The 27419-nt window shown below is 43.4% G+C and overlaps 1 protein-coding gene across 1 annotated transcript; it reads right to left on the minus strand.

The window, feature by feature from the left end:
• Nucleotides 1–1316: 1316 nt before the first annotated feature.
• LOC139571331 (UBA-like domain-containing protein 1) lies at nt 1317–26261 on the minus strand. Its single transcript, XM_071394116.1, has 3 exons — nt 26019–26261; nt 25317–25376; nt 1317–1863 (listed from the first exon to the last, which is right to left on the minus strand). Exons 1-3 carry the CDS (start codon nt 26124–26126, stop codon nt 1537–1539), a joined length of 495 nt encoding a protein of 164 aa, XP_071250217.1. The 5' UTR covers nt 26127–26261; the 3' UTR covers nt 1317–1536.
• Nucleotides 26262–27419: the final 1158 nt, after the last annotated feature.

Below are 27419 nucleotides of genomic sequence, written 5' to 3' on the forward strand. Positions count from 1 at the left end.
ATGGTAATACAGTCACACAGGGGGAAACATACACTGAGAAACCATTCAGGTACAGGCCATCCCAAGATGCCCAGATTCAAACAGAAATGATGGAAAAGGGATGAACTGAAACATTATTTTAGTCAAATTAAAGATGGTTTACTGAGAATTATAATGATATTTTCCTGAACATGTTCTTCCTAAAAAAAGAACTTACATAAACAAAGATTTCTAGCTGGGTTTTATTTTATATTCTTTATTCAATTGAAATAACCCAAGGACAACAAAACTGAATGGGGCCGACCCTGCATGTGAATATTGTCTTAAACAATGCTTTACATAATCTGCTATAGGCAGGATCACAGTACACATGTGATCATAACCAGTTATATAATGCTGCTATACAAATTATAAATCAGAGGGATAAACCATGTAGTATCCCCTGCGCCAACAGCCAGAAACATGTCTCGGTTTCAAGTGTTTGCTACAAGACAGTATACATCATGCAAAGTGGCAAGTTCTGCTTTACAAATGGTCAATGTATTTATAGTAGTCTGTTTTTTCTGTAGATTTATTTTTAGCTTCTCCGATTGGCTCTTCCCAAACACAACATAAACAAATCCCTCCAAAACCCCGCCCATCCCTCCCACCAAGAAAAACATGAACTTTAATATATCAAACCATGATTTTTATATAATACCCAAATCTGCAGAACCATTGCAGTGGCCAGTTCTATCTTCCAGAACAGGTTAATAGTAAAGCATCACCCCTCGTTGGAAAGAAAAGCTATAGTAGTGAACAGTGTCATCATCATGAGAAAATACCAGAGCTGAAAAATTACAATCAGTTTAAAAAAATGTTCTGCATTGTCAAACAGTTGAGAATCCCTGATAGGCTGAAAGAAGTCAGGTGACCACCAGGTGAGGTAAGAAGAGTTCCACCTTCTGATGGGTAATGAAAACTATGTCACTGTTTCTTCTGCTCGCTAGTTGAGTGTGTAAGTGTGTGTGACGGTTACACTGCACACAGACACATGTTGAGAATACTGGAGTAAAACATTACACTGCCAGATTCTCTCTCCATGCAGCACAAACACTTCTTATCACAGGTCCCCGGTAGAGGGAAAACACTGGATGGACAGACAAAAAGAAAAGAAGAAGAACAAGAGAAGAAACAGTTGCTGCCTTTTAAGTGTCAGAAAACATCAGCATGATGGTGATTACTTTTAGTTCCATACATTTCTTTGTCTTATCTATACATTTACTGAGAGAGAAGAAAAACAAACTAATAAAGATTTCAGTTGCTCTCTTATTGCTAAGTGTGTGCACTGCTTTTTCCATTAAATGTTTTACTTTTGATTCCTTATTTGAATCATTTTCTCCACCTCTTGTTGAAATGTCCACATTATGTAGTTGCTTGGTTTTGCTTGGTTTATGTAGCTGTCTCTGTCTCCACCCTCCCATCCTCAATTGGAAAGAGACACCTTCACCTTTCCTTTCCTCGTCACCAATCCCTCCCTCTCCCGTCCGCCACCCAGGGCCGTCCAGTCCTGGCCCCTCATCTCTCGGCCTCCATGGCCACACTCGCCTTCTGTTCGGTGGCCGGGTGTTGGTGGGTGTGGGGGTTAATGGTGACCCCCGTGGGCCAGGCTGCGGGGTGGGAGGGGGGCTCCCCCTGAATCCATAGTCCCTGACCCTGTGGGCCGCTCATTGGCATGGGGGGCGGTGGCACGCCCCAGCAATCGTGTGGAGGAGGGGGAGAGGTGGCCATGGAGGCCATGGGGCTGCTGGTGGTGAAGCTCTCTGAGGCCTTCAGCCGGGAGAACATGGCAAGGGCGTCAGGGAAGTTGGGCGGGGTGGCCGGTGTGTTAGCTGGGGTGCACATCTGGAGGAGAGAGACAGAGATGTTAGAGGGACAGAAGAGGAGCCCATACTGTTCATAAACGTCACTGTGTGTGACACACCATCACTGTGTGTGACACACCATCACTGTGTGTGACACACCATCACTGTGTGTGACGTGTGACATGTTTCAGGAAACTAGGCGTATATCATGGCCAATACTTCAGAGGAGAGCCGTTTGAACTCTAAAATCAAAATAGTTTTTTGGGCAGAAATGCCTTGTGAATTTTCAATTGCCTTCATTTTTATTTATCTAGGCAAGTTACTTAAGGACACATTTTTATTTACAACAACAGCCTACTGGGGAACAGTGGGTTAACTGCCTTGTTCAGGGGTAGAACAACAGATTTTTACCTTGTCAGCTCAGGGATTCCATCTAGTAACCTTTCGGTTACTGGCCCAACACTCTAACCACTAGGCTACCTGCCATCTGTAAATATGAGTAAAATTGTTAAATTACAAGCCTAGTTTGTTAACCTGTTTGGGATAGGGGGCAGCATTTTCACGTTCGGATGAAAAGCATGTCCAGAGTAAACTGCCTGCTACTCAGGCCCAGAAGCTAATATATGCATATTATTAGTAGATTTGGATAGAAAACACTCTGAAGTTTCTAAAATTGTTTGAATGATGTCTGTGAGTATAACATAACTCATATGGCAGGCGAAAACCTGAGACAAATCCAACCAGGAAGTGGGAAATCTGAGGTTGTAGTTTTTCAAGTCTTTGCCTTTCAAATATACAGTGTCTATGGGGTCATATTGCACTTCCTACGGCTTCCACTAGATGTCAACAGTCTTTAGAACCTTCTTTCAGGCTTCTACTGTGAAGGGGGAGCGAATAAGAGCTGTTTGACTAAGGGGTCTGGCAGAATGCCATGAGCTAAGTCAGGCGCGCGGCCGTGAGAGCGAGCTCTGTTCCTTTTCATTTCTAAAGACAAAGGAATTGTCCGGTTGAAACATTATTGAAGATTTATGATAAAACATCCTAAAGATTGATTCTATACATCATTTGACATGTTTCTACGAACTGTAATAGAACTTTTTTGACTTTTCGTCTGGACTTTCGTGCGCCTTGTGAATTTCGATTGGTGAACTAAACGCGCTAACAAAAAGGAGGTACATAAAGATGAACTTTATCGAACAAAACAAACATTTATTGTGGAACTGGGATTCCTGGGAGTGCATTCTGATGAAGATCATCAAAGGTAAGTGAATATTTATAACGCTATTTCTGACTTTTACTGACTCCACAACATGGCGGGTATCTGTATGGCTTGTTTTTGTGGCTTAGCGCTGTACTCAGATTATTGCATGGTGTGTTTTTTCCGTAAAGCTTTTTTGAAATCTGACACAGCGGTTGCATTAAGGAGGAGTATACAGTGGGGCAAAAAAGTATTTAGTCAGCCACCAATTGTGCAAGTTCTCCCACTTAAAAAGACGAGAGAGGTTACTAGTCCAACGCTCTAACCACTAGGCTACCTGTCACCCCATACGCCGAGAGTTTGGATTGGTCTGCCATATAGCACGCTTCTGTCTATTTGAGCTGGTCAGTATGTCTAGGAAACCTGTCTAACGCTGCTTTAATTTTTTTTTATTGCGTAGTAAAACTTAACAAAAGACTCCACTATGCAATTATCCATTTCAATAGAAATAGAATAGAATGTCAACGCAAACAACTGTTTCAGAGCACTCTCGTCTGAGTGTGCCAGAGCGCAGAATAACTGATGAATTTACGCACGCTCAACACCGGTTGAATATGGCCGTGGTCAGTAAACACGGCAAAAAAGCGTAATTAAATTGTTGCCAGGAGAACAGTTACAGTCACCAACACTCTGGAGAACATGAAAACCGCCTAACCAGCTCTGCTAGGGCGAGTAAAATGGTCAGAGTTTGGGTGGGGGATGAAGTTTAAGATGATTCTCATGGCATTGCACACAGTCAGTGTGAACCAGAGTGACTTGACACAACAACGGGCCAAGCAAGCTGTACAAACAAAAAGGAAACGATACAGGACGTCTTATTTAATGAAAGGGGTTGCAGTCTGAACCTATTTGGTTAACTTTAGCTAGCTACAACAATCAGTTTGTATTGCTAGTACTCTATGGATTGGTGATTATGGTTCATTGTTTAGCTAGCTAGCTTCATGTATAAACAAAATACCAAGTTAAAGCTTACTGTTAGCTAGCTAGCTGAAGTTAGATGGCTGGCTCGCTAGCTAACATTACATCTATGATCTGTGTGTAGTAATGTTATCTCAGAATGCCAAGCTAGCTATGACAATCGGTTTGTATGGCTAGTACTCTATGGATTGGCATTATGCTCCATTGTTTAGCTAGCATGTCTGAACAAAAAAGACTCCACTTTGCCAGATGATTACATGACCCATCAAGTTAGCCAGGTGTGTCTGACGGTGATTACGGCTATCTATTGAATAATAATGCCAAAACATGGGTATCTGGAATTTGTCTTTCAGCATCAGTAGAAAACGCCTGACTCTCCTCCACCAGTCATACAAGGAGAATGGTCTAATGCCTCCCATCAAAAATACCAAGCAAGCACAGGTTACACCTTGGTATGTAAAGCATAAACAACACGTCTTTATTATTTAATTGACCTCCAACATGATTGTCATTACTTTTATTGATATCACATCATTTCTGTATTTTCCAGAGGTACGTGTAGTTGGGCTGTGTGTTATTATTTCAACTTCCACTTTCCAAGATGATGTTTCTGTATGCAGTTCTGCAGCTCTGCACATTTGTAGGTAAGTTAAACTTACCTGATAATGATGCATAAAAAAAATTGTATTAAGTTTTACTTCACATTTTCTTTTCATGAACTTATCTTAATGTTATTTTGTTGTTTGCAGGGGCACTATCCTTCTGGCTCTATGCAGCCAAGTCCCATCTACTTTTTAACTCCTTGCAAGTGTGGCTTGTTTGGTGTCTGCTGTGAAGGAATACCACAATAAGTCAACTACTTGATTGATGAAGGCTTGTCATCCAGCAAAGGCAGCAGCGCAGTCATCAACTGCATGCACCATTTCTTCACCAACTACAGAGCTGGGGAAACACATGTGGACCTGAGGATGGTACGGTGCTGGTGGAAAGCTATGGCTGGCAACAACACCTGACTCCGTACTTCAGGTCGCTGCCACGGTTCAAGCAGTACCAGCTCTTCAGGTGAATATATTTTTCATTGAATTGTATGAGGTTATTCTTCCTATCTAAACCTGGGAGGTGAATTAATGTAGTTCAAGGTTGTAATGTCTTTTTGTTATTTCCTGTTTTAGAACTTCGATGCTCTGAAGCCTGGTGTTGTTGTCACCAAGGAGCATTGGACTCAGTCAGGACCATGTTTCAGCTGCAGCGCAACGCTGACCTCCTTCCTCCCATAGATGGTCTGCCTGTACAAGCACCACCTGGACTGGACACAGCTACACAAACTTATCTTTTTGAGAAGATCAGGGAGTTTTGCAACAAAGAGGCTATGGACATCAGATGCCCTGCATCAAAGTCAAGGGCAGGACAGAAACAGGCTCTCCGAATATAGATTTCCTTGTTCATGCGTGGTTCGGCTCCTAACACACACCAAACGTTGTTGCTACTATTTCTTTTTTTATCCTGCTGCTCAGCCACTTTACCCCTGATTGTATGCATATAACTACCTCATCTATCACTGATATTGTTATTGACACTGTTCTTGTAAATACTGTATATCATATAGTGATGGTGTGTGACATACAGTGATGGTGTGTAACATGTATGTTACACACCATCACTGTATGTTGCACACCATCCCTATATGTTGCACACCATCCCTATATGTTACACACCATCCCTATATGTTACACACCGTCACTGTATGTTGCACACCATCCCTATATGTTGCACACCATCCCTATATGTTACACACCATCCCTATATGTTACACACCGTCACTGTATGTTGCACACCATCACTATATGTTGCACACCATCCCTATATGTTACACACCATCCCTATATGTTACACACCATCACTATATGTTACACACCATCCCTATATGTTACACACCATCACTATATGTTACACACCATCCCTATATGTTACACACCGTCACTGTATGTTGCACACCATCCCTATATGTTACACACCATCACTATATGTTACACACCATCACTGCATCCAGGATGAGGAGGCCAGTATCTAAGCCTGTATATGGTTAGTCCAAAATAGAGAGGAATGTAGGGGAATCCCGTCCTCTCTCTCCCTGAGGATCCTGACGACATTCCTCCCACCCCTTTCTCTGTTCGGTTCCTAACAACCTGTGTTTGGGTCCAGCCTCTCCACGACCTCACATCCTGTTAGCAGTACACTGACAAATCTCTCTGCCAACCCCCATCCTCCCCATCCTCCCTCCCCATTGTCACGGCGCCATCTCTGGTAGTAACTCCTTCAGTGAAGATGATAGTGGTGGGGGTGAAGACAATGTCACAACATCTACAGTACAACCCCATACCCTGCCAAAAACAACACCAGCCAACCATCACCTCCCTGCAGTTCAGGAGCCAGGCCAGGCAGGCGTAAACACTGTCTTCATAACACACTCCTCAGAGTGTTGTAGCAACAACACACAGCATCTCACTCCCAGAGGCCTGGTTGTTCCAGGGCCAGTTTCCTTTACTCCACATCGATATTATTATTATAGACTACTGTCTATTCCTGACCTCAACAACAACACGTTACACAGGCAGCCCCATAGAGCTACTGTCTATTCCTGAACTACAACAACAAGACGTTACACAGGCAGCCCCATAGAGCTACTGTCTATTCCTGAACTACAACAACAAGACGTTACACAGGCAGCCCCATAGAGCTACTGTCTATTCCTGAACTACAACAACAAGACGTTACACAGGCAGCCCCATAGAGCTACTGTCTATTCCTGAACTACAACAACAAGACGTTACACAGCCTTCAACTCCCAATGGCAGAACAGGAGGTAAACTAGAATAGCCCAACTTGTGACGATGAATGCTAATTTTGAGAATGGGTCACGAGTACTGTGTCTACACAACACTGTTAGCCTATAACAAAATACATGCCATGTATGCACACAGACACCCAGCAGCGAGAGGAAACGTCCTGTCCTTCATGGTTACCCCCTCTACTTCCTGGTTAACCCCTCTACTTCCTCCCTATTTCCTCTACTTAGGTATTGAAATAGTGATACGCGTGTTGACTCATAACCCACAGTTTAGGGAGGATGAAGGGCGGGTTGAGTAAAGAGAAAACAATACCTTGAAAAATTCATAAATGTATCATTGTTGTGCAATTTATATCTATAGGCTACATTGAGGTTTTTCTTTACTTTAGGCTAGCTGGCATTAGTGCATTACCCTAAGCTTTAGGGCCTAACTGTACTCCTGCCAAATAGCCTACACACCAATTGCTTTTGGGAACAGTCAGAAAAGGTAACGTCGATCCACGGAGGCAAAAAGCTGCAAAATGGAGAATTGAAAAAAAAAGAGAAGCGAGGGCCAGAAAAGTCATGTTTGGGAAAGATTTGGTGATGATTGTGAGGCGCTATACAAATTCCACGGTCACAAGACGGGGATAGGCCTATGGGATGTCAAGCGAACTGTAGTCTATTGTTGAGATGGGTTAAATGGAAACTGAAATCTGGACACTGACTATAGGCCTATAACCTCTCACATAGCCTTAATATTAACTCCTGCAGACCCTTTCGTGCAGTAAAAGTATACACCAAAATCTAGGCAAAATGTTGACTTGGGAACAGGAGTGGATATATGATTTCTTTGTATCAGCATCTTGAGGGAATGTGAATGTGCAGTTAGGGACCGTCTGTAGAGGTGCTGTCTTTATCAGCATCATAAAAGCTGATAGTATTTCATCCACATAAAATATGCATCCAAGCCCAACTGAAATCTGATCAGAAACATGTTGAGTCGTTTTCACAGCTTTCTATTTCCTTTTTTGCGCAGAAAAATCTTTCCTGTTTCCCCCCCCGGTCCCTAAACATCTTTGCTCCAAGAAATAATTGTATTTATCCTATATGTAACTTGTCAAGCCAGTGAAGAACAAATTCTTATTTACAATGACAGCCTACCCCAGCCAAACCCAGACAACACTGGGCCATTGCATGCCACCCTATGGGACTCCCAATCACAGGCAGATGTGATTCAGCCTGGATTTGAACCAGGGACTGTAGTGTTGTTTTTGCACTGAAATGCAGTGCCTTAAACCATTGCGCCACTTGGGAGCCCCAAATAAGTTTTTTACTGATTTCAACTAGATTGAAGCGGTCATTATATCGATTTATAACATTTGCCCTTCTCACTCACATACATTCACTCCTAGACACACACACACACACACACACACACACACACACACACACACACACACACACACACACACACACACACACACACACACACACACACACACACACACACACACACACACACACACACACACACACACACACATTGATCCATAGGGAAACGGACCGGTGCTCAGTGTAGAGGCTGCAACACACTCCTTGTCTGTAGAGGTCTGTCTGTCCTCAACCTTGCAGTCAGTGTCTGTAGAGGTCTGTCTGTCCTCAACCTTGCAGTCAGTGTCTGTAGAGGTCTGTCTGTCCTCAACCTTGCAGTCAGTGTCTGTAGAGGTCTGTCTGTCCTCAACCTTGCAGTCAGTGTCTGTAGAGGTCTGTCTGTCCTCAACCTTGCAGTCAGTGTCTGTAGAGGTCTGTCTGTCCTCAACCTTGCAGTCAGTGTCTGTAGAGGTCTGTCTGTCTGTCCTCAACCTTGCAGTCAGTGGCTGTAGAGGTCTGTCTGTCTGTCCTCAACCTTGCAGTCAGTGGCTGTAGAGGTCTGTCTGTCTGTCCTCAACCTTGCAGTCAGTGGCTGTAGAGGTCTGTCTGTCTGTCCTCAACCTTGCAGTCAGTGGCTGTAGAGGTCTGTCTGTCTGTCCTCAACCTTGCAGTCAGTGTCTGTAGAGGTATGTCTGTCTGTCCTCAACCTTGCAGTCAGTGTCTGTAGAGGTCTGTTTGTCCTCAACCTTGCAGTCAGTGTCTGTAGAGGTCTGTCTGTCCTCAACCTTGCAGTCAGTGTCTGTAGAGGTCTGTCTGTCTGTCCTCAACCTTGCAGTCAGTGTCTGTAGGGGTCTGTCTGTCCTCAACCTTGCAGTCAGTGACAGGGTGCTGATGTTTATCCAGGCTGGAAGGAAGCACATGCTCAGAGGAATAGTCTGTGTACAGTTTATTTTCAGTCATAGCCAGGCAGCACACACTGGGCTGTGAAGACTGCAGACTACAGCATTACGGCCTGCTGTAAAGCCATAGTAGCTTGATCAGGCTGGCAGAAGATAAAAATTAGGACCTGTCTGTCTGTGAAGGACACAACCAGGTAATGCTGAAATGGGTGCTGGGACAGTGTGTGAGGGCAAAGCATCAAATCCGATTGGATGAGTGGGGGCATGTGCACTTGAAATGAGAAAGGTGCATAAATGCATGCATGTACACACTAAGAGAAATGCATGTTCCCGACCACAGCATCCATTATTTAGAGAGAGAGTGTATTTGTTCTAGAAGGAGAGTGTTCTAAAATAGGCAAACACTGAGGCATTGTGATGGTGATGGCCCATTGTTATGATGAAGACAGATCTGGTGGTGATGGATACACACAAAAATAAAGGTGCTAAATTGTACCAGATAGGGGTTCTTTGGCTTGTAACCATAGTGGAACCCTTTTTGATATAAAGAACCATGCTGATAAGGTTCTAAATGGAACCTGTATAGTACTATAAAGAACCCTGTACTAAAATGCTATAAAGAACCATTAATAAAAGGTTCTATACAGCACCAAAAAAGGGTTTCGCTCTGGCTACAACCCTTTTGGGGCTATATAGAACACGTTTGTATGGTTCTTTCTAGAACCTTTATGGAGAACGGTTCTATAAAATAACCTTTCTCAATCTGAAAATCCTTTTGAAGAACCATAATGTTTTTTTTATTCTGGTCAGCCATATTATATTGTTAAATTCCATAGGTGTTATTATGTGTTTATTGACAAGTTGAATCAAGTCAGCTACCTCTAGAACAGCTGGGGGTCTCTGAGGGGAGAATGGACAACTAGTGACTGATTTAGTCAACCATTTTCAAATGACAGAAGGCCATAAGTGAGTCTCTCACAAGACACTGGCCATAGTCATATACAGTATAACATGCAGTAGTGGTGTGCATTTCGCACTCTTTTTAACTGACTCGTGAGTCATGATTTGTATTTCCGAGTGACTCTTTAATTTTAATAGTTTGTTTGATCTGCTGGCTCGCCTGTCCGCAATAAATTCTAAAGCAGGATTAATACGTGCTCCTCTGGTTCAGCGGCTACGGAGACGTGCTCAGACCACCAACTGTCTATCATGTAATAATATAGATCACGCTGCAGGCAGCATAGACAAGGGAAATAACTGAGAAATTATTGCATGGTGCAAGAATGAATTGATTATTGAACGTTACGGATGGACACAGCTTTGTAGAACCAGAATATACACAGCCTGCCTCTGCTCAACACTCAAACTCCAGAACCAATAGTTTCTGCTACATTTCACAAATGATAGCCTATTGTGCAAATCTCTCTCGCAGCAGTCAAACAGCTGAAATCGCAAATAGAGCCGGATTTTCCATCACTAATATGTACTGACATTACACAACATTAGATCAACTGGAATGACACTCTCACTCAGGGTTGCACAAAAAGAGCTGTGAGCAAACCACACCTCAAAATATGCTAATGAGCTGCCGGCCCTACATTTGAGTGATCACTAAAAGAGCAAATAACCCTTTTGTGAACTGTAAAGAACCATTGAAGAGCTCAAAGGTTGACCCACGTAGAACCATCACCAATCCCAAAGAACCCTTGAGGAACCATCATTTTTTTGTGTGTAGGACGTCTGTCATTAAGTTTACTGTGGACTCCAATCTGACGTTTCACACTGCACCACTCTAGACATGCCTTTCTGTCTCTCTGTCCAACCAGCCCTCCACTGTGGTGAGGCTTAAGCCCCAGTCCTCACTCTTCACTAATGTCTCTGACCGACGACATTCCTGAATAAAACCCTGTTTACAGGGAGCAACATGTGTTGAATTTGTAAGGGGAGCAGATATTCCTCCCGATCACTATCCAGCCTGGAGAGGTTCAAACTTTTACATGAATGCTGTAGCCCTGCATATTATTCAACCACATGTTAGTTGTCTCTGTCTGTCTCTTCTTCCAGTGGCTGTTTCATGTCACCCCTTGCAGACAGACTCATGAGAGTTTAACTAGAGAACCACAAAGAGCTGGGTAGAAGTTGCCCTTAGGCACAGATGATCTAGGATCAGTTTACCCTCCCCAAATCTTAACGCTAACCATTATGTGGGCCAAACACATAACTGACCTTAGATCAGTTTCTAGGTGTAACTTTCTATTGTTAAGATTACTTGTTAGATTATACTGCATGGTCGGAACTAGAAGCACAAGCATTTCGCTACACTCGCATTAACATCTGCTAACCATGTGTATGTGACCAATAAAATTTGATTTGATTTTTATTTCGCCAACATCATCTCTCCACCAACATTTCCTCTAGTGTTGTGTTCATTTGATTTGCTAACTGATTTCCGACTTGCTAACTGGTTGAACGCAGCATGTGTATAACTACAACCAGTTAGTCAAAAATGTCAGAGTTTCCTAGTTCCGACTAGCACATAAACGCGGCATGAATCCCTGTCCAATGACGTCCCTTGCTCAATAAACAGGGTAGGGAAGTATTTACAGTTTTTTGCGAGAGCCATGAAAAAGCTGCACCTGTCTTAACTGGTTGAATGTGGAATGTACCGGAGCATAACGTAGAATTGTGCAGGATTGTTTTCAAAATCCATTCTGTCCAATGAGGAGGTCTGTTCCAAAGTCATCGACCTGTGTTGTGACAGAGGGAGAAAGTGACTGACTAGCTCCAGTCCTTTCAGGTCTGTGCAAATACAGGAGAGGAGATAAGCAAAACAATCAACTTTAGACTATTGGGACGCTTCCTCTGACTATCAGGGACCCTTGGGGCTAGGTGACTAGGATGTCCTGTAATTAATATAATAATATGCTAGTTAATATAATTAAATGGTAGGTAATGGAATAATTGATGAGTCTCTGTGTTCCACTGTAAAGCAACCTGATAAGACGCATAATGATGCACAGACTGGCAGCAGTGTTGAACTGTCGGAGAGAAAGAGAGACAGAGAGAGAAAGAGATTGACAGAGTGAGAGACAGAGAGACAAAGACAGAGACCGAGACAAAGAGGCAGAGAGAGACCGAGACAGAAAGAGAGACAGAGGGTTGCCCTTTTCTTGTGGCAACAGGTCACAAATCTTGCTGCTGTGATTGTTATTGTGAAGTGGAAACGTGTAGGAGCAACAACGGCTCAGCCGCAAAGTGGTAGGCCACACAAGCTCACAGAACAAGACCACCGAGTGTTGAAGCGCGTAGCATGTAAAAATGGTCTGTCCTCTGTTACAACACTCACTACCAAACTGCCTCTGGAAGCAACGTCAGCACAAGAACTGTTCGTCAGGAGCATCATGAAATGGGTTTCCGTGACCGAGCAGCCACGCACACATGCATAAGATCACCATGTGCAATGCCAAGTGCTGGCTGGAGTGGTGTAAAGCTCACCGCCATTGAACTCTGGAGCAGTGGAAACGCGTTCTCTGGAGTGATGAATCACGCTTCACCATCTGGCAGTTCGACGGACGAATCTGGGTTTGGCAGATGCCAGGAGAATGCTACCTGTCCCAATGCATAGTGCCAACTGTAAAGCTTGGTGGAGTAGGAATAATGGTCATGGTGGTTTTCATGGTTTGGGGAAGGCCCCTTAGTTCCAGTGAAGGGACATCTTAACACTACAGCATACAATGACATTCTAGACAATTCTGTGCTTCCAACTTTGTGGCAACAGTTTGGGGAAGGCCCTTTCCTGTTTCAGCATGACAATGCCCCCGTACACAAAGCGAGTCCATACAGAAATGGTTTGTCGAGATCGGTGTGGAAGAACTTGATGAGCCTGCAGAGCCCTGACTCCAACCCCATTGAACATCTTTGGGATGAATTGGAACGCCGACTGCAAGCCAGGCCTAATCTCCCAACATAAGTGCCGACCTCACTAATGCTCTTGTGGCTGAATGGAAGCAAGTCCCCGCAGCAATGTTCCAACATCTAGTGGAAATCCTTCCCAGAAGAGTGGAATGAAATGTTTGACGAGCAGGTGTCCACATACTTTTTGTCATGTAGTGTACAAGCGGAACAACACTCACAGTTATCAGTTGAGACAAAGTCGAGTGTGTGGGTGTGAAACCAAAGCGTGCGTGCGTGTACGTGTGTCTGTGTGTGTGTACTGTGCCTGTGTGTGTGTGTGTGTGTGTGCATGCTGTGCCTGTGTGTGTGTGTGTGTGCTGTACCTGTGTGTGTGTGTTGTACCTGTGTGTGTGTGGGTGTGTACTGTGCCTGTGTGTGTGTACTGTGCCTGTATGTGTGTGTATTAGAGGTCGACCGATTATGATTTTTCAACGCCGATACCGATTATTGGAGGATCAAAAAAGCCGATACCGATTAATAGGCCGATTTTTTTATTATTACTTATTTATTTGTAATAATGACAATTACAACAATACTGAATGAACACTTATTTTAACTTAATATAATACATCAATAAAATCAATTTAGCCTCAAATAAATAATGAAACATGTTCAATTTGGTTTAAATAATGCAAAAACAAAGTGTTGGAGAAGAAAGTAAAAGTGCAATATGTGCCATGTAAAAAAGCTAACGTTTAAGTTCCTTGCTCAGAACATGAGAACATATGAAAGCTGGTGGTTCCTTTTAACATGAGTCTTCAATATTCCCAGGTAAGAAGTTTTAGGTTGTAGTTATTATAGGAAATATAGGACTTTTTCTCTCTATACCATTTGTATTTCATATACCTTTGACTATTGGATGTTCTTATAGGTGCTTTAGTATTGCCAGTGTAACAGTATAGCTTCCGTCCCTCTCCTCGCCCCTACCTGGGCTGGAACCAGGAACACATCGACAACAGCCACCCTCGAAGCATCGTTACCCATCGCTCCACAAAAGCCGCAGAGCAAGGGGAACAACTACTCCAAGTCTCAGAGCGAGTGAAGTTTGAAACGCTATTAGCGCGCACCCCGCTAACTAGCTAGCCATTTCACATCGGTTACACCAGCCTAATCTCGGGAGTTGATAGGCTTGATGTCATAAACAGCGCAATGCTTGAAGCATTGCGAAGAGCTACTTTTGCTGGCACAAAAGTGCTGTTTGAATGAATGCTTACGAGCCTGCTGCTGCCTACCACCGCTCAGTCAGACTGCTCTATCAAATATCAAATCATAGACTTAATTATAACATAATAACACACAGAAATACGAGCCTTAGGTCATTAATATGGTCAAATCCGGAAACTATCATTTTGAAAATAAAAACGTGAAATACGGAACTGTTCCGTATTTTATCTAACGGATGGCATCCATAAACCTAAATATTCCTGTTACATTGCACAACCTTCAATGTTATGTCATAATTACGTAAAATTCTGGCAAATTAGTTCGCAACGAGCCAGGCGGCACAAACTGTTGCATATACCCTGACTCTGGGGTGCACTGAACGCAAGAGAAGTGACACAATTTCCCTAGTTTAATATTGCCTGCTAACATGAATTTCTTTTAACTAAATATGCAGGTTTAAAAATATATACGTCTGTGTATTGATTTTAAGAAAGGCATTGATGTTTACGGTTAGGTACATTCGTGCAACGATTATGCTTTTTTGGCAAATGCGCTTTTGTTAAACGATCCCCGTTTGACGAAGTTGGCTGTCTTTGTTAGGAAGAAATAGTCTTCACAGTTCGCAACGAGCCAGGCGGCCCAAACTGCTGCATATACCCTGACTCTGTTGCACAGAACGCAAGAGAAGTGACACAATTTCCCTAGTTAAAAGAAATTCATGTTAGCAGGCAATATTAACTAAATATGCAGGTTTAAAAATATATACTTGTGTATTGATTTTAAGAAAGGCGTTGATGTTTATAGTTAGGTACACATTGGTGCAACGACAGTGCTTTTTTCACGAATGCACTTGTTAAATCACCAGTTTGGCGAAGTAGGCTATGATTCAATGATAAATTAACAGGCACCAGATCGATTATATGCAACGCAGGACAAGCTAGATGAACTAGTAGTATCATCAACCATGTGTAGTTAACTAGTGATTATGTTAAGATTTATTGTTTTTTTATAAGATACATTTAATGCTAGCTAGCACCTTACCTCCTTGCTGCACTCGCATAACAGGTAGCCAGCCTGCCACGCAGTCTCCTCGTGGAGTGCAATGTAATCGGCCATGATCGGTGTCCAAAAATGCCGATTACAGATTGTTTGAAAACTTGAAATCGGCCCTAATAATTGGCCATTCCGATTAATCGGTCGACCTCTAGTGTGTATGTGTGTGTGCTGTACCTGTGTGTGTGTGTGTGTGTGTGTGTGTGTGTGTGTTGTACCTGTGTGTGTGTGTGTGTGTGTGTGTGTGTGTGTGTGTGTGTGTGTGTGTGTGTGTGTGTGTGTGTGTGTGTGTGTGTGTGTGGTGTGTGTGTGTGGTGTGTGTGTGTGTGTGTGTGCTGTACCTGTGTGTGTGTGTGTTCGCTGTACCTGTGTGTGTGTGCACTGTACCTGTGTGTGTGTGTGTGTATGTTACATGAAGTTGATGCAAAGAGTCAATATTTGCAGTGTGGACCCTTCTTTTTCAAGACCTCTGCAATCCGCCCTGGCATGCTGTCAATTAACTTCTGGGCCACATCCTGACTGATGGCAGCTCATTCTTGCATAATCAATGCTTGGTTAGTCAGAATTTGTGGGTTTTTGTTTGTCCACCCGCCTCTTGAGGATTGACTACAAGTTCTCAATGGGATTAAGGTCTGGGGAGTTTCCTGGCCATGGACCCAAAATATAAATGTTTTGTTCCCCGAGCCACTTAGTTATCACTTTTGCCTTATGGCAAGGTGCTCCATCATGCTGGAAAAGGCATTGTTTGTCACCAAACTGTTCCTGGATGGTTGGGAGAAGTTGCTCTCGGAGGATGTGTTGGTACCATTCTTTATTCATGGCTGTGTTCTTAGGAAAAATTGTGAGTGAGCCCACTCCCTTGGCTGAGAAGCAACCCCACACATGAATGGTCTCAGGATGCTTTACTGTTGGCATGACACAGGACTGAAGGTAGCGCTCACCTTGTCTTCTCAGGACAAGCTTTTTTTCCGGATGCCTCAAACAATCGGAAAGGGGATTAATCAGAGAAAATGACTTTACCCCAGTCCTCAGCAGTCCAATCCCTGTACCTTTTGCAGAATGTCAGTCTGTCCCTGATGTTTTTCCTAAAGAAAAGTGGCTTCTTTGCTGCCCTTCTTGACACCAGTCCATCCTCCAAAAGTCTTCGCCTCACTGTGCGTGCAGATGCACTCACACCTGCCTGCTGCCATTCCTGAGCAAGCTCTGTACTGTTGGTGCCCCGATCCCGCAGCTGAATCAATTTTAGGAGACGGTCCTGGCGCTTGCTGGACTTTCTTGGGTGCCCTGAAGCCTTCTTCACAACAATTGAACCGCTCTCCTTGAAGTTCTTGATGATCCGATAAATGGTTGATTTAGGTGCAATCTTACTGGCAGCAATATCCTTGCCTGTGGAGCCCTTTTTGTGCAAAGCAATGATGACGGCACGTGTTTCCTTGCAGGTAACCATGATTGACAGAGGAAGAACAATGATTCCAAGCACCACCCTCCTTTTGAAGCTTCCAGTCTGTTATTCCAACTCAATCAGCATGACAGAGTGATCTCCAGCCTTGTCCTCGTCAACACTCACACCCGTGTTAACGAGAGCATCACTGACATGATGTCAGCTGGTCCTTTTGTGGCAGGGCTGAAATGCAGTGGAAATGTTTTTGGGGGATTCAGTTCATTTGCATGGCAAAGAGGGACTTTGCAATTAATTGCAATTCATCTGATCACTCTTCATAACATTCTGGAGTATATGCAAATTGCCATCATACAAACTGAGGCAGCAGACTTTGTGAAAATTAATATTTGTGCCATTATCAAAACGTTTGGCCACGACTGTACCTGTGTGTGTGTTGTACCTGTGTGTGTGTGTTGTACCTGTGTGTGTGTGTGGATAGCCAGGTCCAGTGTTCTGGGTAGTGTTGCTCGTGGAAACATGCAGAACAGCACGCTGGAACATACTGAGCTCAGGACAAGCCTGCCTGGTACTGTGACACCCCACACACACCACACAGGGAAATACTATACACTCTGCGTGGCCTGAACAGATGGTAAACTTGGAACTACGAGCAAAAATACACACGCAGATACACACAGTCATGCACCCACACACACCTGTCTTTCTCAATACGGGAAACATACAGTGGATTTCAGTTCATTCCAATGGTATTTATCCAGAGACAAAGTGGAACTTTTTTCACCAGCCAGGCAGACTGCCACAGACACGAAGATGATCTGTGTTAGTAACTGAGGAGAATCATCTCTCGTCTCCAAATACTTCATCATCATTACCCTGTTATTACCCTATTCTACCCTGCTGGAAAACCAATACTCTGACTTTATTTTCCTCCCTTCCATATTGCCTCACTACTCTCCTCTCTTTTCTCTCCCTTCTTCCCTCCCTCCCTCTGCCCTCGTGATGAACAGATCATGGTCATTGTCCAGGGCCAGTCAGACAGAGAGGGATAGGACCATTTCTCTCCTAGCAGCCATTGCAAAAGTGCAGTCAGTCAGCCATGTTGTCATTTATGACTGTGATTATAAATATCTTCCCATCTAAAACATGACCAGTTATAGCCTAATGGAGACTTCAAAATAAATGTGTGCGTGTATTTGTATTTATTAAGGATACGCATTACTTCCTGCCAAGGCAGCAGCTATTCTTCCTGTGGTCCAAACAAGATGAAGGCAATTACACACTACTCTACCACAACATATCTACAATACAACACATTATTACACACTACTCTACCACAACATATCTACAATACAACACATTATTACACACTACTCTACCACCACATATCTACAATACAACACATTATTACACACTACTCTACCACCACATATCTACAATACAACACATTATTACACACTACTCTACCACAACATATCTACAATACAACACATTATTACACACTACTCTACCACAACATATCTACAATACAACACATTATTACACACTACTCTATCACAACATATCTACAATACAACACATTATTACACACTACTCTACCACAACATATCTACAATACAACACATTATTACACACTACTCTACCACAACACATCTACAATACAACACATTATTACACACTACTCTACCACAACATATCTACAATACAACACATTATTACACCACTACTCTACCACAACATATCTACAATACAACACATTATTACACACTACTCTACCACAACACATCTACAATACAACACATTATTACACACTACTCTACCACCACATATCTACAATACAACACATTATTACACCACTACTCTACCACAACATATCTACAATACAACACATTATTACACACTACTCTACCACCACATATCTACAATACAACACATTATTACACACTACTCTACCACCACATATCTACAATACAACACATTATTACACCACTACTCTACCACAACATATCTACAATACAACACATTATTACACACTACTCTACCACCACATACAGTGGGGAGAACAAGTATTTGATACACTGCCAATTTTGCAAGTTTTCCTACTTACAAAGCATGTAGAGGTCTGTAATTTTTTATCATAGGTACACTTCAACTGTGAGAGACGGAATCTAAAACAAAAATCCAGAAAATCACATTGTATGATTTTTAAGTAAATAATTAGCATTTTATTGCATGACATAAGTATTTGATACATCAGAAAAGCAGAACTTAATATTTCCTACAGAAACCTTTGTGTGCAATTACAGAGATCATACATTTCCTGTAGTTCTTGACCAGGTTTGCACACACTGCAGCAGGGATTTTGGCCCACTCCTCCATACAGACCTTCTCCAGATCCTTCAGGTTTACGGGGCTGTCGCTGGGCAATACGGACTTTCGGCTCCCTCCAAAGATTTTCTATTGGGTTCAGGTCTGGAGACTGGCTAGGCCACTCCAGGACCTTGAGATGCTTCTTACGGAGCCACTCCTTAGTTGCCCTGGCTGTGTGTTTCGGGTCGTTGTCATGCTGGAAGACCCAGCCACGACCCATCTTCAATGCTCTTACTGAGGGAAGGAGGTTGTTGGTCAAGATCTCGCGATACATGGCCCCATCCATCCTCCCCTCAATACGGTGCAGTCGTCCTGTCCCCTTTGCAGAAAAGCATCCCCAAAGAATGATGTTTCCACCTCCATGCTTCACGGTTGGGATGGTGTTCTTGGGGTTGTACTCATCCTTCTATTCCTCCAAACACGGCGAGTGGAGTTTAGAGCAAAAAGCTCTATTTTTGTCTCATCAGACCACATGACCTTCTCCCATTCCTCCTCTGGATCATCCAGATGGTCATTGGCAAACTTCAGACGGGCCTGGACATGCGCTGGCTTGAGCAGGGGGACCTTGCGTGCGCTGCAGGATTTTAATCCATGACGGCGTAGTGTGTTACTAATGGTTTTCTTTGAGACTGTGGTCCCAGCTCTCTTCAGGTCATTGACCAGGTCCTGCCGTGTAGTTCTGGGCTGATCCCTCACCTTCCTCATGATCATTGATGCCCCACGAGGTGAGATCTTGCATGGAGCCCCAGACCGAGGGTGATTGACCGTCATCTTGAACTTCTTCCATTTTCTAATAATTGTGCCAACAGTTGTTGCCTTCTCACCAAGCTGCTTGGCTATTGTCCTGTAGCCCATCCCAGCCTAGTACAGGTCTACAATTTATCCCTGATGTCCTTACACAGCTCTCTGGTCTTGGCCATTGTGGAGAGGTTGGAGTCTGTTTGATTGAGTGTGTGGACAGGTGTCTTTCATACAGGTAACGAGTTCAAACAGGTGCAGTTAATACAGGTAATGAGTGGAGAACAGGAGGGCTTCTTAAAGAAAAACTAACAGGTCTGTGAGAGCCGGAATTCTTACTGGTTGGTAGGTGATCAAATACTTATGTCATGCAATAAAATGCAAATTAATTACTTAAAAATCATACAATGTGATTTTCTGGATTTTTGTTTTAGATTCCGTCTCTCACAGTTGAAGTGTACCTATGATAAAAATTACAGACCTCTACATGCTTTGTAAGTAGGAAAACCTGAAAAATCGGCAGTGTATCAAATACTTGTTCTCCCCACTGTATCTACAATACAACACATTATTACACACTACTCTACCACAACATATCTACAATACAACACATTATTACACACTACTCTACCACAACATATCTACAATACAACACATTATTACACACTACTCTACCACAACATATCTACAATACAACACATTATTACACACTACTCTATACCACAATATTTCTACAATACAAAATGTATAATACCACAATGTTACAACATTACTGTCACGCCCTGGCCTTAGTATTCTTTGTTTTCTTTATTATTTTAGTTAGGTCAGGGTGTGACATGGGGAATGTATGTGTTTTTGGATTGTCTAGGGGTTTGTATGTTGAATGGGTCAGTGTCTTGTCTGTTTGTATGTCTATGGCTGCCTAGATTGGTTCTCAATTAGAGGCAGCTGTGGTTCATTGTCTCTGATTGAGAGCCATATTTAAGGCAGCCATAGGCATTGGGTTTTGTGGGTAATTGTCTATGTAGAACGTTTGTAGCTTTTGTATTGCACTTACGTTTGTAGCTTCACGGTCGTTTGTTGTTTTGTTTTGTTTAGTTTTGTTATAAGTGTTCGTTTCGTGTTTCTCTCGTCTCTAATGAAAGAGAATGTATTTTTCACACGCTGCGTTTTGGTCCTCTCTCTCACCGCAAGACGATCGTGACAATTACAATGTACGTGTGTGAAAGAGTGTGTTTGTTTGTGTGTGTCAGCTAATCAGAGTTCTTCTAACAGTCTTTTTAGCCCCAACCAGAAACAAAATCACAAGTTTAGTTACCAGAAACTACTCCCCATCTCTCTCTCCCTCCCACCCCCCTCCCCACCGCCCATCTCTCTCTCCCCCATCTCTCCCTCCTCATCCCTCTCTCCCCACCGCCCCTCCCCCTCTCCCCATCTCTCTCCCTCCTCCCCCATCTTTCCCCTACTCCTCTCTTTCCCACCCCTCCCCCCTCTCCCTCCTCTCTCCCCATCCCACCCCCTACCCATCCCTCTCTCCCCCCTCTCCCCCCCCCTCCCTCTCTCCCCAGCCCACCCCCTACCCATCCCTCTCCCACCCCTCCTCCATCCCATCCCTCTCTCCCACCCCCATCCCTCTCTCCCACCCAACATCAGAGTATTCATAGTTCCAGGAAACAAATGTTCAACTACTCTTGTTAACTTACTCTGCTGTCCAATCCTTTCTTGACTACGTCAGCGTATCCAGACGACAGCTAGCCAGCTACTGTGAATGCCAGCATTGTAAAGAGTGGTTCATTGGACCACAAGACGACACATGGAGTCTAATGGTTTGTTCATTGATCATCTAGACCTACAATATCACACCAGACATGAATGAACAATGACATCCATATCCACAAACTGTATATTTGTGTTGGAGTGAGTCACATCCCCTGGTTTTGATAATACAATAGTGACATGAAATTAGTCAAATCTACAGGCATATTGTATCAGTCTAGGCTTTATAAACTGTATTTCCTGGTTGTTACTGTAGCTGGTTCTCTAGGTTAGTGATCAGTCACATGTGCTGTAGTGAAAGTCAGCCCACTTCCTTCTCCCAGGTCACGTGATGCTCCATTCACTTTACTACAGCTGTAAGGCCCAGATAGAGATAAGAGAAGTTACTTTCAGTTCCACTCTCCAGCAAAGCCGCCAGTCAACAACACACACACACACACACGCACACGCACACACTTCAAAGAGTGGGTGGTTTCACCACCTCCTATTCAGAAAGTCCCCCAGCTCACACCCTCATAGAGGTGCTGTGTGACCTCTGTCTATTCAGAAAGTCCCCCAGCTCACACCCTCATAGAGGTGCAGTGTGACCTCGGTCTAGGCCCAAAACATAGCCAGATAGTTAGCTCTGTGTCTGCAGCCTAGCTGGCCCCTGCTGCTCTGAAAGAGTCCATTTGGAACAGCCGGAGTCTGGCTTCCTATTGGAATGTGTTGCGGTGGCACTGTTTGTATGGGCAGATAGTGTGTGGAGAGGGAAACCGCGGAGGGGAGAGCCGAGCAGACACAACAAAGAGGAAAACCTAAACATGGCTGAGCATAGGCTAGCCTCTGAGGACCGCTGGGTCAGGAGGGACAGGAAGGGGCGAGGGCGGAGAGGAGTACAGGGAAGGGCGGGGGGGGGGGGGCAGAGTGGAGGGTAAGGAGGGGCAGGCGGAGCAGGGAAGAGAGTAGGGAGGGACTGGAGGAGCAGAGTGGAGGGTAGGGGGAACATGAGGCTGGAGGGTAGGGAGGGGCAGGCGGAGCAGGGAAGAGAGTAGGGAGGGGCTGGGGGAGTGAGTGGGGGGTAGGGAGGGGGGGGAAGGGCGGGGGGGGGGGGCAGAGTGGAGGGTAAGGAGGGGCAGGCGGAGCAGGGAAGAGAGTAGGGAGGGACTGGAGGAGCAGAGTGGAGGGTAGGGGGAACATGAGGCTGGAGGGTAGGGAGGGGCAGGCGGAGCAGGGAAGAGAGTAGGGAGGGGCTGGGGGAGTGAGTGGGGGGCAGGGAGGGGCAGAGTGGAGGGAAGGGGGTGGGGGCAGGCGGAGCAGGGAAGAGAGTAGGGAGGGGCAGGGCAGCAGGGTGGAGGGTAGGGAGGGAATCTACCCAGGCAGCCGGCAGGAGTTTAGGAATACATTTCCCCTCGCCACTGATTTGAAAGGTCTATAGGTCTCTAGTCCATCTGATGGTTAAGGTTAGGATTTAGGGAGGGAAAGCTGATCCTAGATCTGTACCAGAAAGGCTACTTCGGTCCTAAGCTCCTCACTGAGTAGTAGGCTCCTAACTCCACCACGGCTAGGCTAAGTCTCACTTTAACTACAGGCTTTAACTAAGCCCCTTACATCAGTAACAGGCTCACAGAACTGAAGTCCACAGTAAAGGGTCTGCTTCACGCCCATTAGTCTTTGTGTTGTCAAACAGAGGATGCTTCATTAGTATTCTATCCAATAAACACGACTAATTTGAAGCCTGTTATGCTCTCTGAAAAAAGATTGTGTACAAACACACACACAAACACACACCCATCAAATCTGTGTCTGTGCAAAGCTTAACGTTTGTTTATGTTGTGCCAGGGAAAGGGCACGGCACTCCTCTAGCTTTGCAATAGCTGCTGAAAAAATAATAAAAAGCTTAAGTTAGGCTAAATCTCCCACCTTTCACAACATTATGCAAGAAGAGACAGGGGCTGCTGCATGCCGCTACTGGGACCAGTCCATATTTAATTGGTGATCAATCTCCAGCTGGAAAAAGCTCATTGGTAGAATGTGTTGATGCTAGGGTAAATACTATTTAGACTTAGCTAAAGGAAAGTCAGAATTAATAAAGATAATATTTTATAGTATACTCTGGAACAGTCATCATCTCATTATACTGAGGATAAACATTTATGTGAATTCATGAGCATAGAATAGAGAAATCCCACCTGCTTGAGGACAAGAGGTTAGCATACATTAGAACACTACATACAAACACATAGCTAAGTATCTTACCATTCATGTTAGGGGTAGATTTATATTCATGTGTATTGCACTGTAGAGCATTGACATGGTTAATGTTCAGAACAGTTGCTCAGGACCTGGTTTATGCCGGTTTCCTTTACGGCGCTTTAGCTGTATCCATCAGGTCTGTCAATCACTATAAAGTGTGTCAGTCAGAGGAAAGACTGGAGCAAAGTGGATTAAGTCTCTATAGCCAAGCCACACATACAGGCTCCAGTTGGCAATGGCTGCAGCCTGTCATGAAGAAGAATACCACACACACACAGACACAGAGCCAACTGTTCAGTATTGAGACGGAGGTTCATTATTCTGTGTCTATGGATATGAAATCCCCCCTACTGATATGATACAGGCTACTGTACACAAATACAAGTGTACGACCCAGGTTCACCTATATCTGCGTGAATGTTGACTTACTAAATAAAAAAAGTCATTTCAGGTGACACACATATAGGCTAAAAAAAGGTTGGAAGGTAGAAGTATTGTTTCTGCACAGCTAATAGATGTCATCAGGTCTTGGTTGAATCACTCCTACAGTGTTGTATTTTCAATCACAAAAGCTTCAGGTAAAACACCATATTCTCCAGTTTAAATAAACAGCGTTGGATGAATACACTGTACTGTAAGCATCATGCCATGCACACAAATAAAACGTATATCTGATACCAATCATTGCATTGACACAGCAGCATGAACACTAAAATGTCCACTAGCGTGGTGACAACCTAACCTGACAAAGAGAGAATCTGGACAAACATAGCGATGGGTTTCTGCTCAGCTCCAAACTGATCAACATTTCCCCAAATCCTCATCTATGGTGTGTCCCAGAATGCAGCTGTTGCTAGGTCCTGCCATGACATGCAGCTCAACACAAAGGCCTATGTGCCACTGAGTGGGCAGTGTAGTGCTTACAAAACCATAACAAGTGACTGACTGACAATGTTATGCTTGAGATGTTGTTTCCTCTATTGCTTTACACATGTAATACACGTAGAACAACACATAATGATGTAACATAGTCCGACAAATGGAGACAACTACAGCAGCAGGGACTGGCTGTCCTTTTCTGGGAAATGACATTACCTGGTGTCTCCATTTATCCGACTATGATACAATATATGGTGTTTGTGGCACACAGAATGTGAAATCCGTTCACGTGTATCCACCACTACGCAGTCCACATATCACCGACATATTCTTCGAATCCATCTGCAACTTTCCTCTGTCCATTCCATGATCACCAACGTTCTGATCGAACACAGCCTGTGCTGGCTGAAAAGAACGTGACTGCTGCTGCAAGCATGCCTCTGTTTACAGAGCCCCCAACTACGCAACATGGCCGACATGTGCTTTGTTATTGTTGCTACATCATAATTATCGTTTTCTAAGTAATTAATTAACTAAGAGAAGTTCTACTATACTACTATTGACACTGTTAAAAATAAATGACACCATCATATTAAAAAAAGATTAAGGTGAAGAGTGGACTGCATTCCGATACGTAGCCCATACTCACCATTTGATGATGGTGACCGTATGGAATATTCGTTTCTTGAAAAAAGGCACTGAGGGCAGTCTAAAACAAAAATAAAATATAATTTGATCAATTCTATTTAGACTCTAATACATAGAACACAGAACATGTATTTTTTATTTTTTATAAATCAATATAAATCCATGTTGTTTAGAGATTTATGTAATTACAGTGTGTTTACAAAAACATTCAGCACATAAACAATGGAGCTGAATCAAACGTGATGTGAAAAATCTATTTCACTTTTCTGTGCAGACTAAACAATCATGCGCAGTCAAAACAAACGAACGGTTGTCTTCATTGCATAATTGCATTTTCTAGCCTCGCCTAACCACTGCATGGGAACAGGTTAATTTAATCGCTAGAGTAAATTATAATTGGATATTGACTGGGTAAACGTTTCCCATTCCAGCCTTACATAATGGATACTACGGATATTTATAAAGCACAAATACAATAGCACAATTCGATAAAAATACAAATAAATACATGTTAGAAGTTGAGTTTATTAAGTGTTGATACTGATCTTTCTCTTCGAATGTTCTTGTGCAACATCAAATTTCGGCCATGAATTTCGGCCAAATTTCGCTGCCCGGTCAAAACTACATTTACTGTCTGTCACATACGCAGTCAAACATAAACATTAGCATGCCATCTCGCTACTGATCGTAGCTAACCCCATACCTCAAATTGCCAATGTGCTGCTTGCAAAAGCTGCTTTGCCTGATCTGCAGCACAACCCGCTGTCAAGACGAACTGGTTTATCATTACTTGGTGTTTGAGCTCCTCCATTTTGCGCTGAATCTTTATTCCTACTCGCGTCTCGTAGTATTGTGTCTAGACTTCGATATTCGTGGTTTTATTCCTCTCTTTTCGGTCTCAGTCGTTCACCATCACAACCAGTTGAGAAAACACAAATATTTACTGTAGGAGCAGTAGTGCCCCTTGAGTGACGCCAGCCGGCAGCCAGTGAAGAGAAAGCACTGCAAATGGGATTTGTATGCCGCAAAAGTCCTGCCATAACTAAGGGACCTTGATGAATTATTCCATGTTCTCGAATCACAAGACAGGAATTGTCAGTATTTTGCAAAAAATAATATGGAAATGCTTAGAATCTAGACAGTTCACATGTTCATGAAAATATAAAATAGTAACGTCAAATATGAGAGGATTATGTGCCCAAAAATGAGGATTTATTATATTTGTTTGTTTTGGACTACAAATCCCATGAGTCAATGCATTGTTTGTAAAGTTCTAGGGGGTGGAATTTTGTGAATGACGGCCGGTCCTGTCCAATTCCCATGCGCGCTGTGTCACTATCTTGCCAAATATGGTAAACAAAACTTCCACAATTACATTAGGGACAGTCTATTCACGGGTGTATTTAATATAGCCACATTCAGAAGCGTCGTGTCTGCGCATTTCTTTAGTGAGGTGATTTAAGTCAATATTGCAGTCAAAACCACGCAGCACAACCTAGATTGTCTATATGCAGTCATTAAATCATTTATTACATGTTTATAAATTACTTGTTAAATGTTGTCATATACCAATTATATCTATGTTTTGTATTATGAATACTTTATAATAAATGTATTATATATATATATGTTTCAAACTGTCTACGACTCTATTACTGTACGCGTAGCCTCGTCGAGAACCAGGCTTATCCAAGGGAGGCGTTACAACGACGTGATTTTGGAGGTTTGGTAACGCGAGACTACTGCATGTGTGACTTGTTCTCATTCTGCTCGTGCAGATTTGAGAATCTGCAATAATTTTCTCTCTTTGTCCATACACCCTATGTACTGAGCCTCTAGTTGGCAGACTGTTTCATCCCAATTAGCTCTCATAGGAAAGACAATGTTTCATTTAATGGCCCCAATGAGACCCCTATTAACAACAGACCCCAATGCATAAATTGCATTGAAGTGGATGCAGGGTGAAAGGAAAATAACAGCGCAGCCACAGGGAGTAGACAACGGTTACCCAGCTGGCGTTTTCTGAGCAAAAAATAATAATCTATATATATTTGTTTATTTTATTGTTGGACGTAAAATACTGTAAAAACACCAGCAAATCAGC

Source organism: Salvelinus alpinus, chromosome 3 (genome assembly GCF_045679555.1).
Source record: "Salvelinus alpinus chromosome 3, SLU_Salpinus.1, whole genome shotgun sequence".
Taxonomy (NCBI): domain Eukaryota; kingdom Metazoa; phylum Chordata; class Actinopteri; order Salmoniformes; family Salmonidae; genus Salvelinus; species Salvelinus alpinus.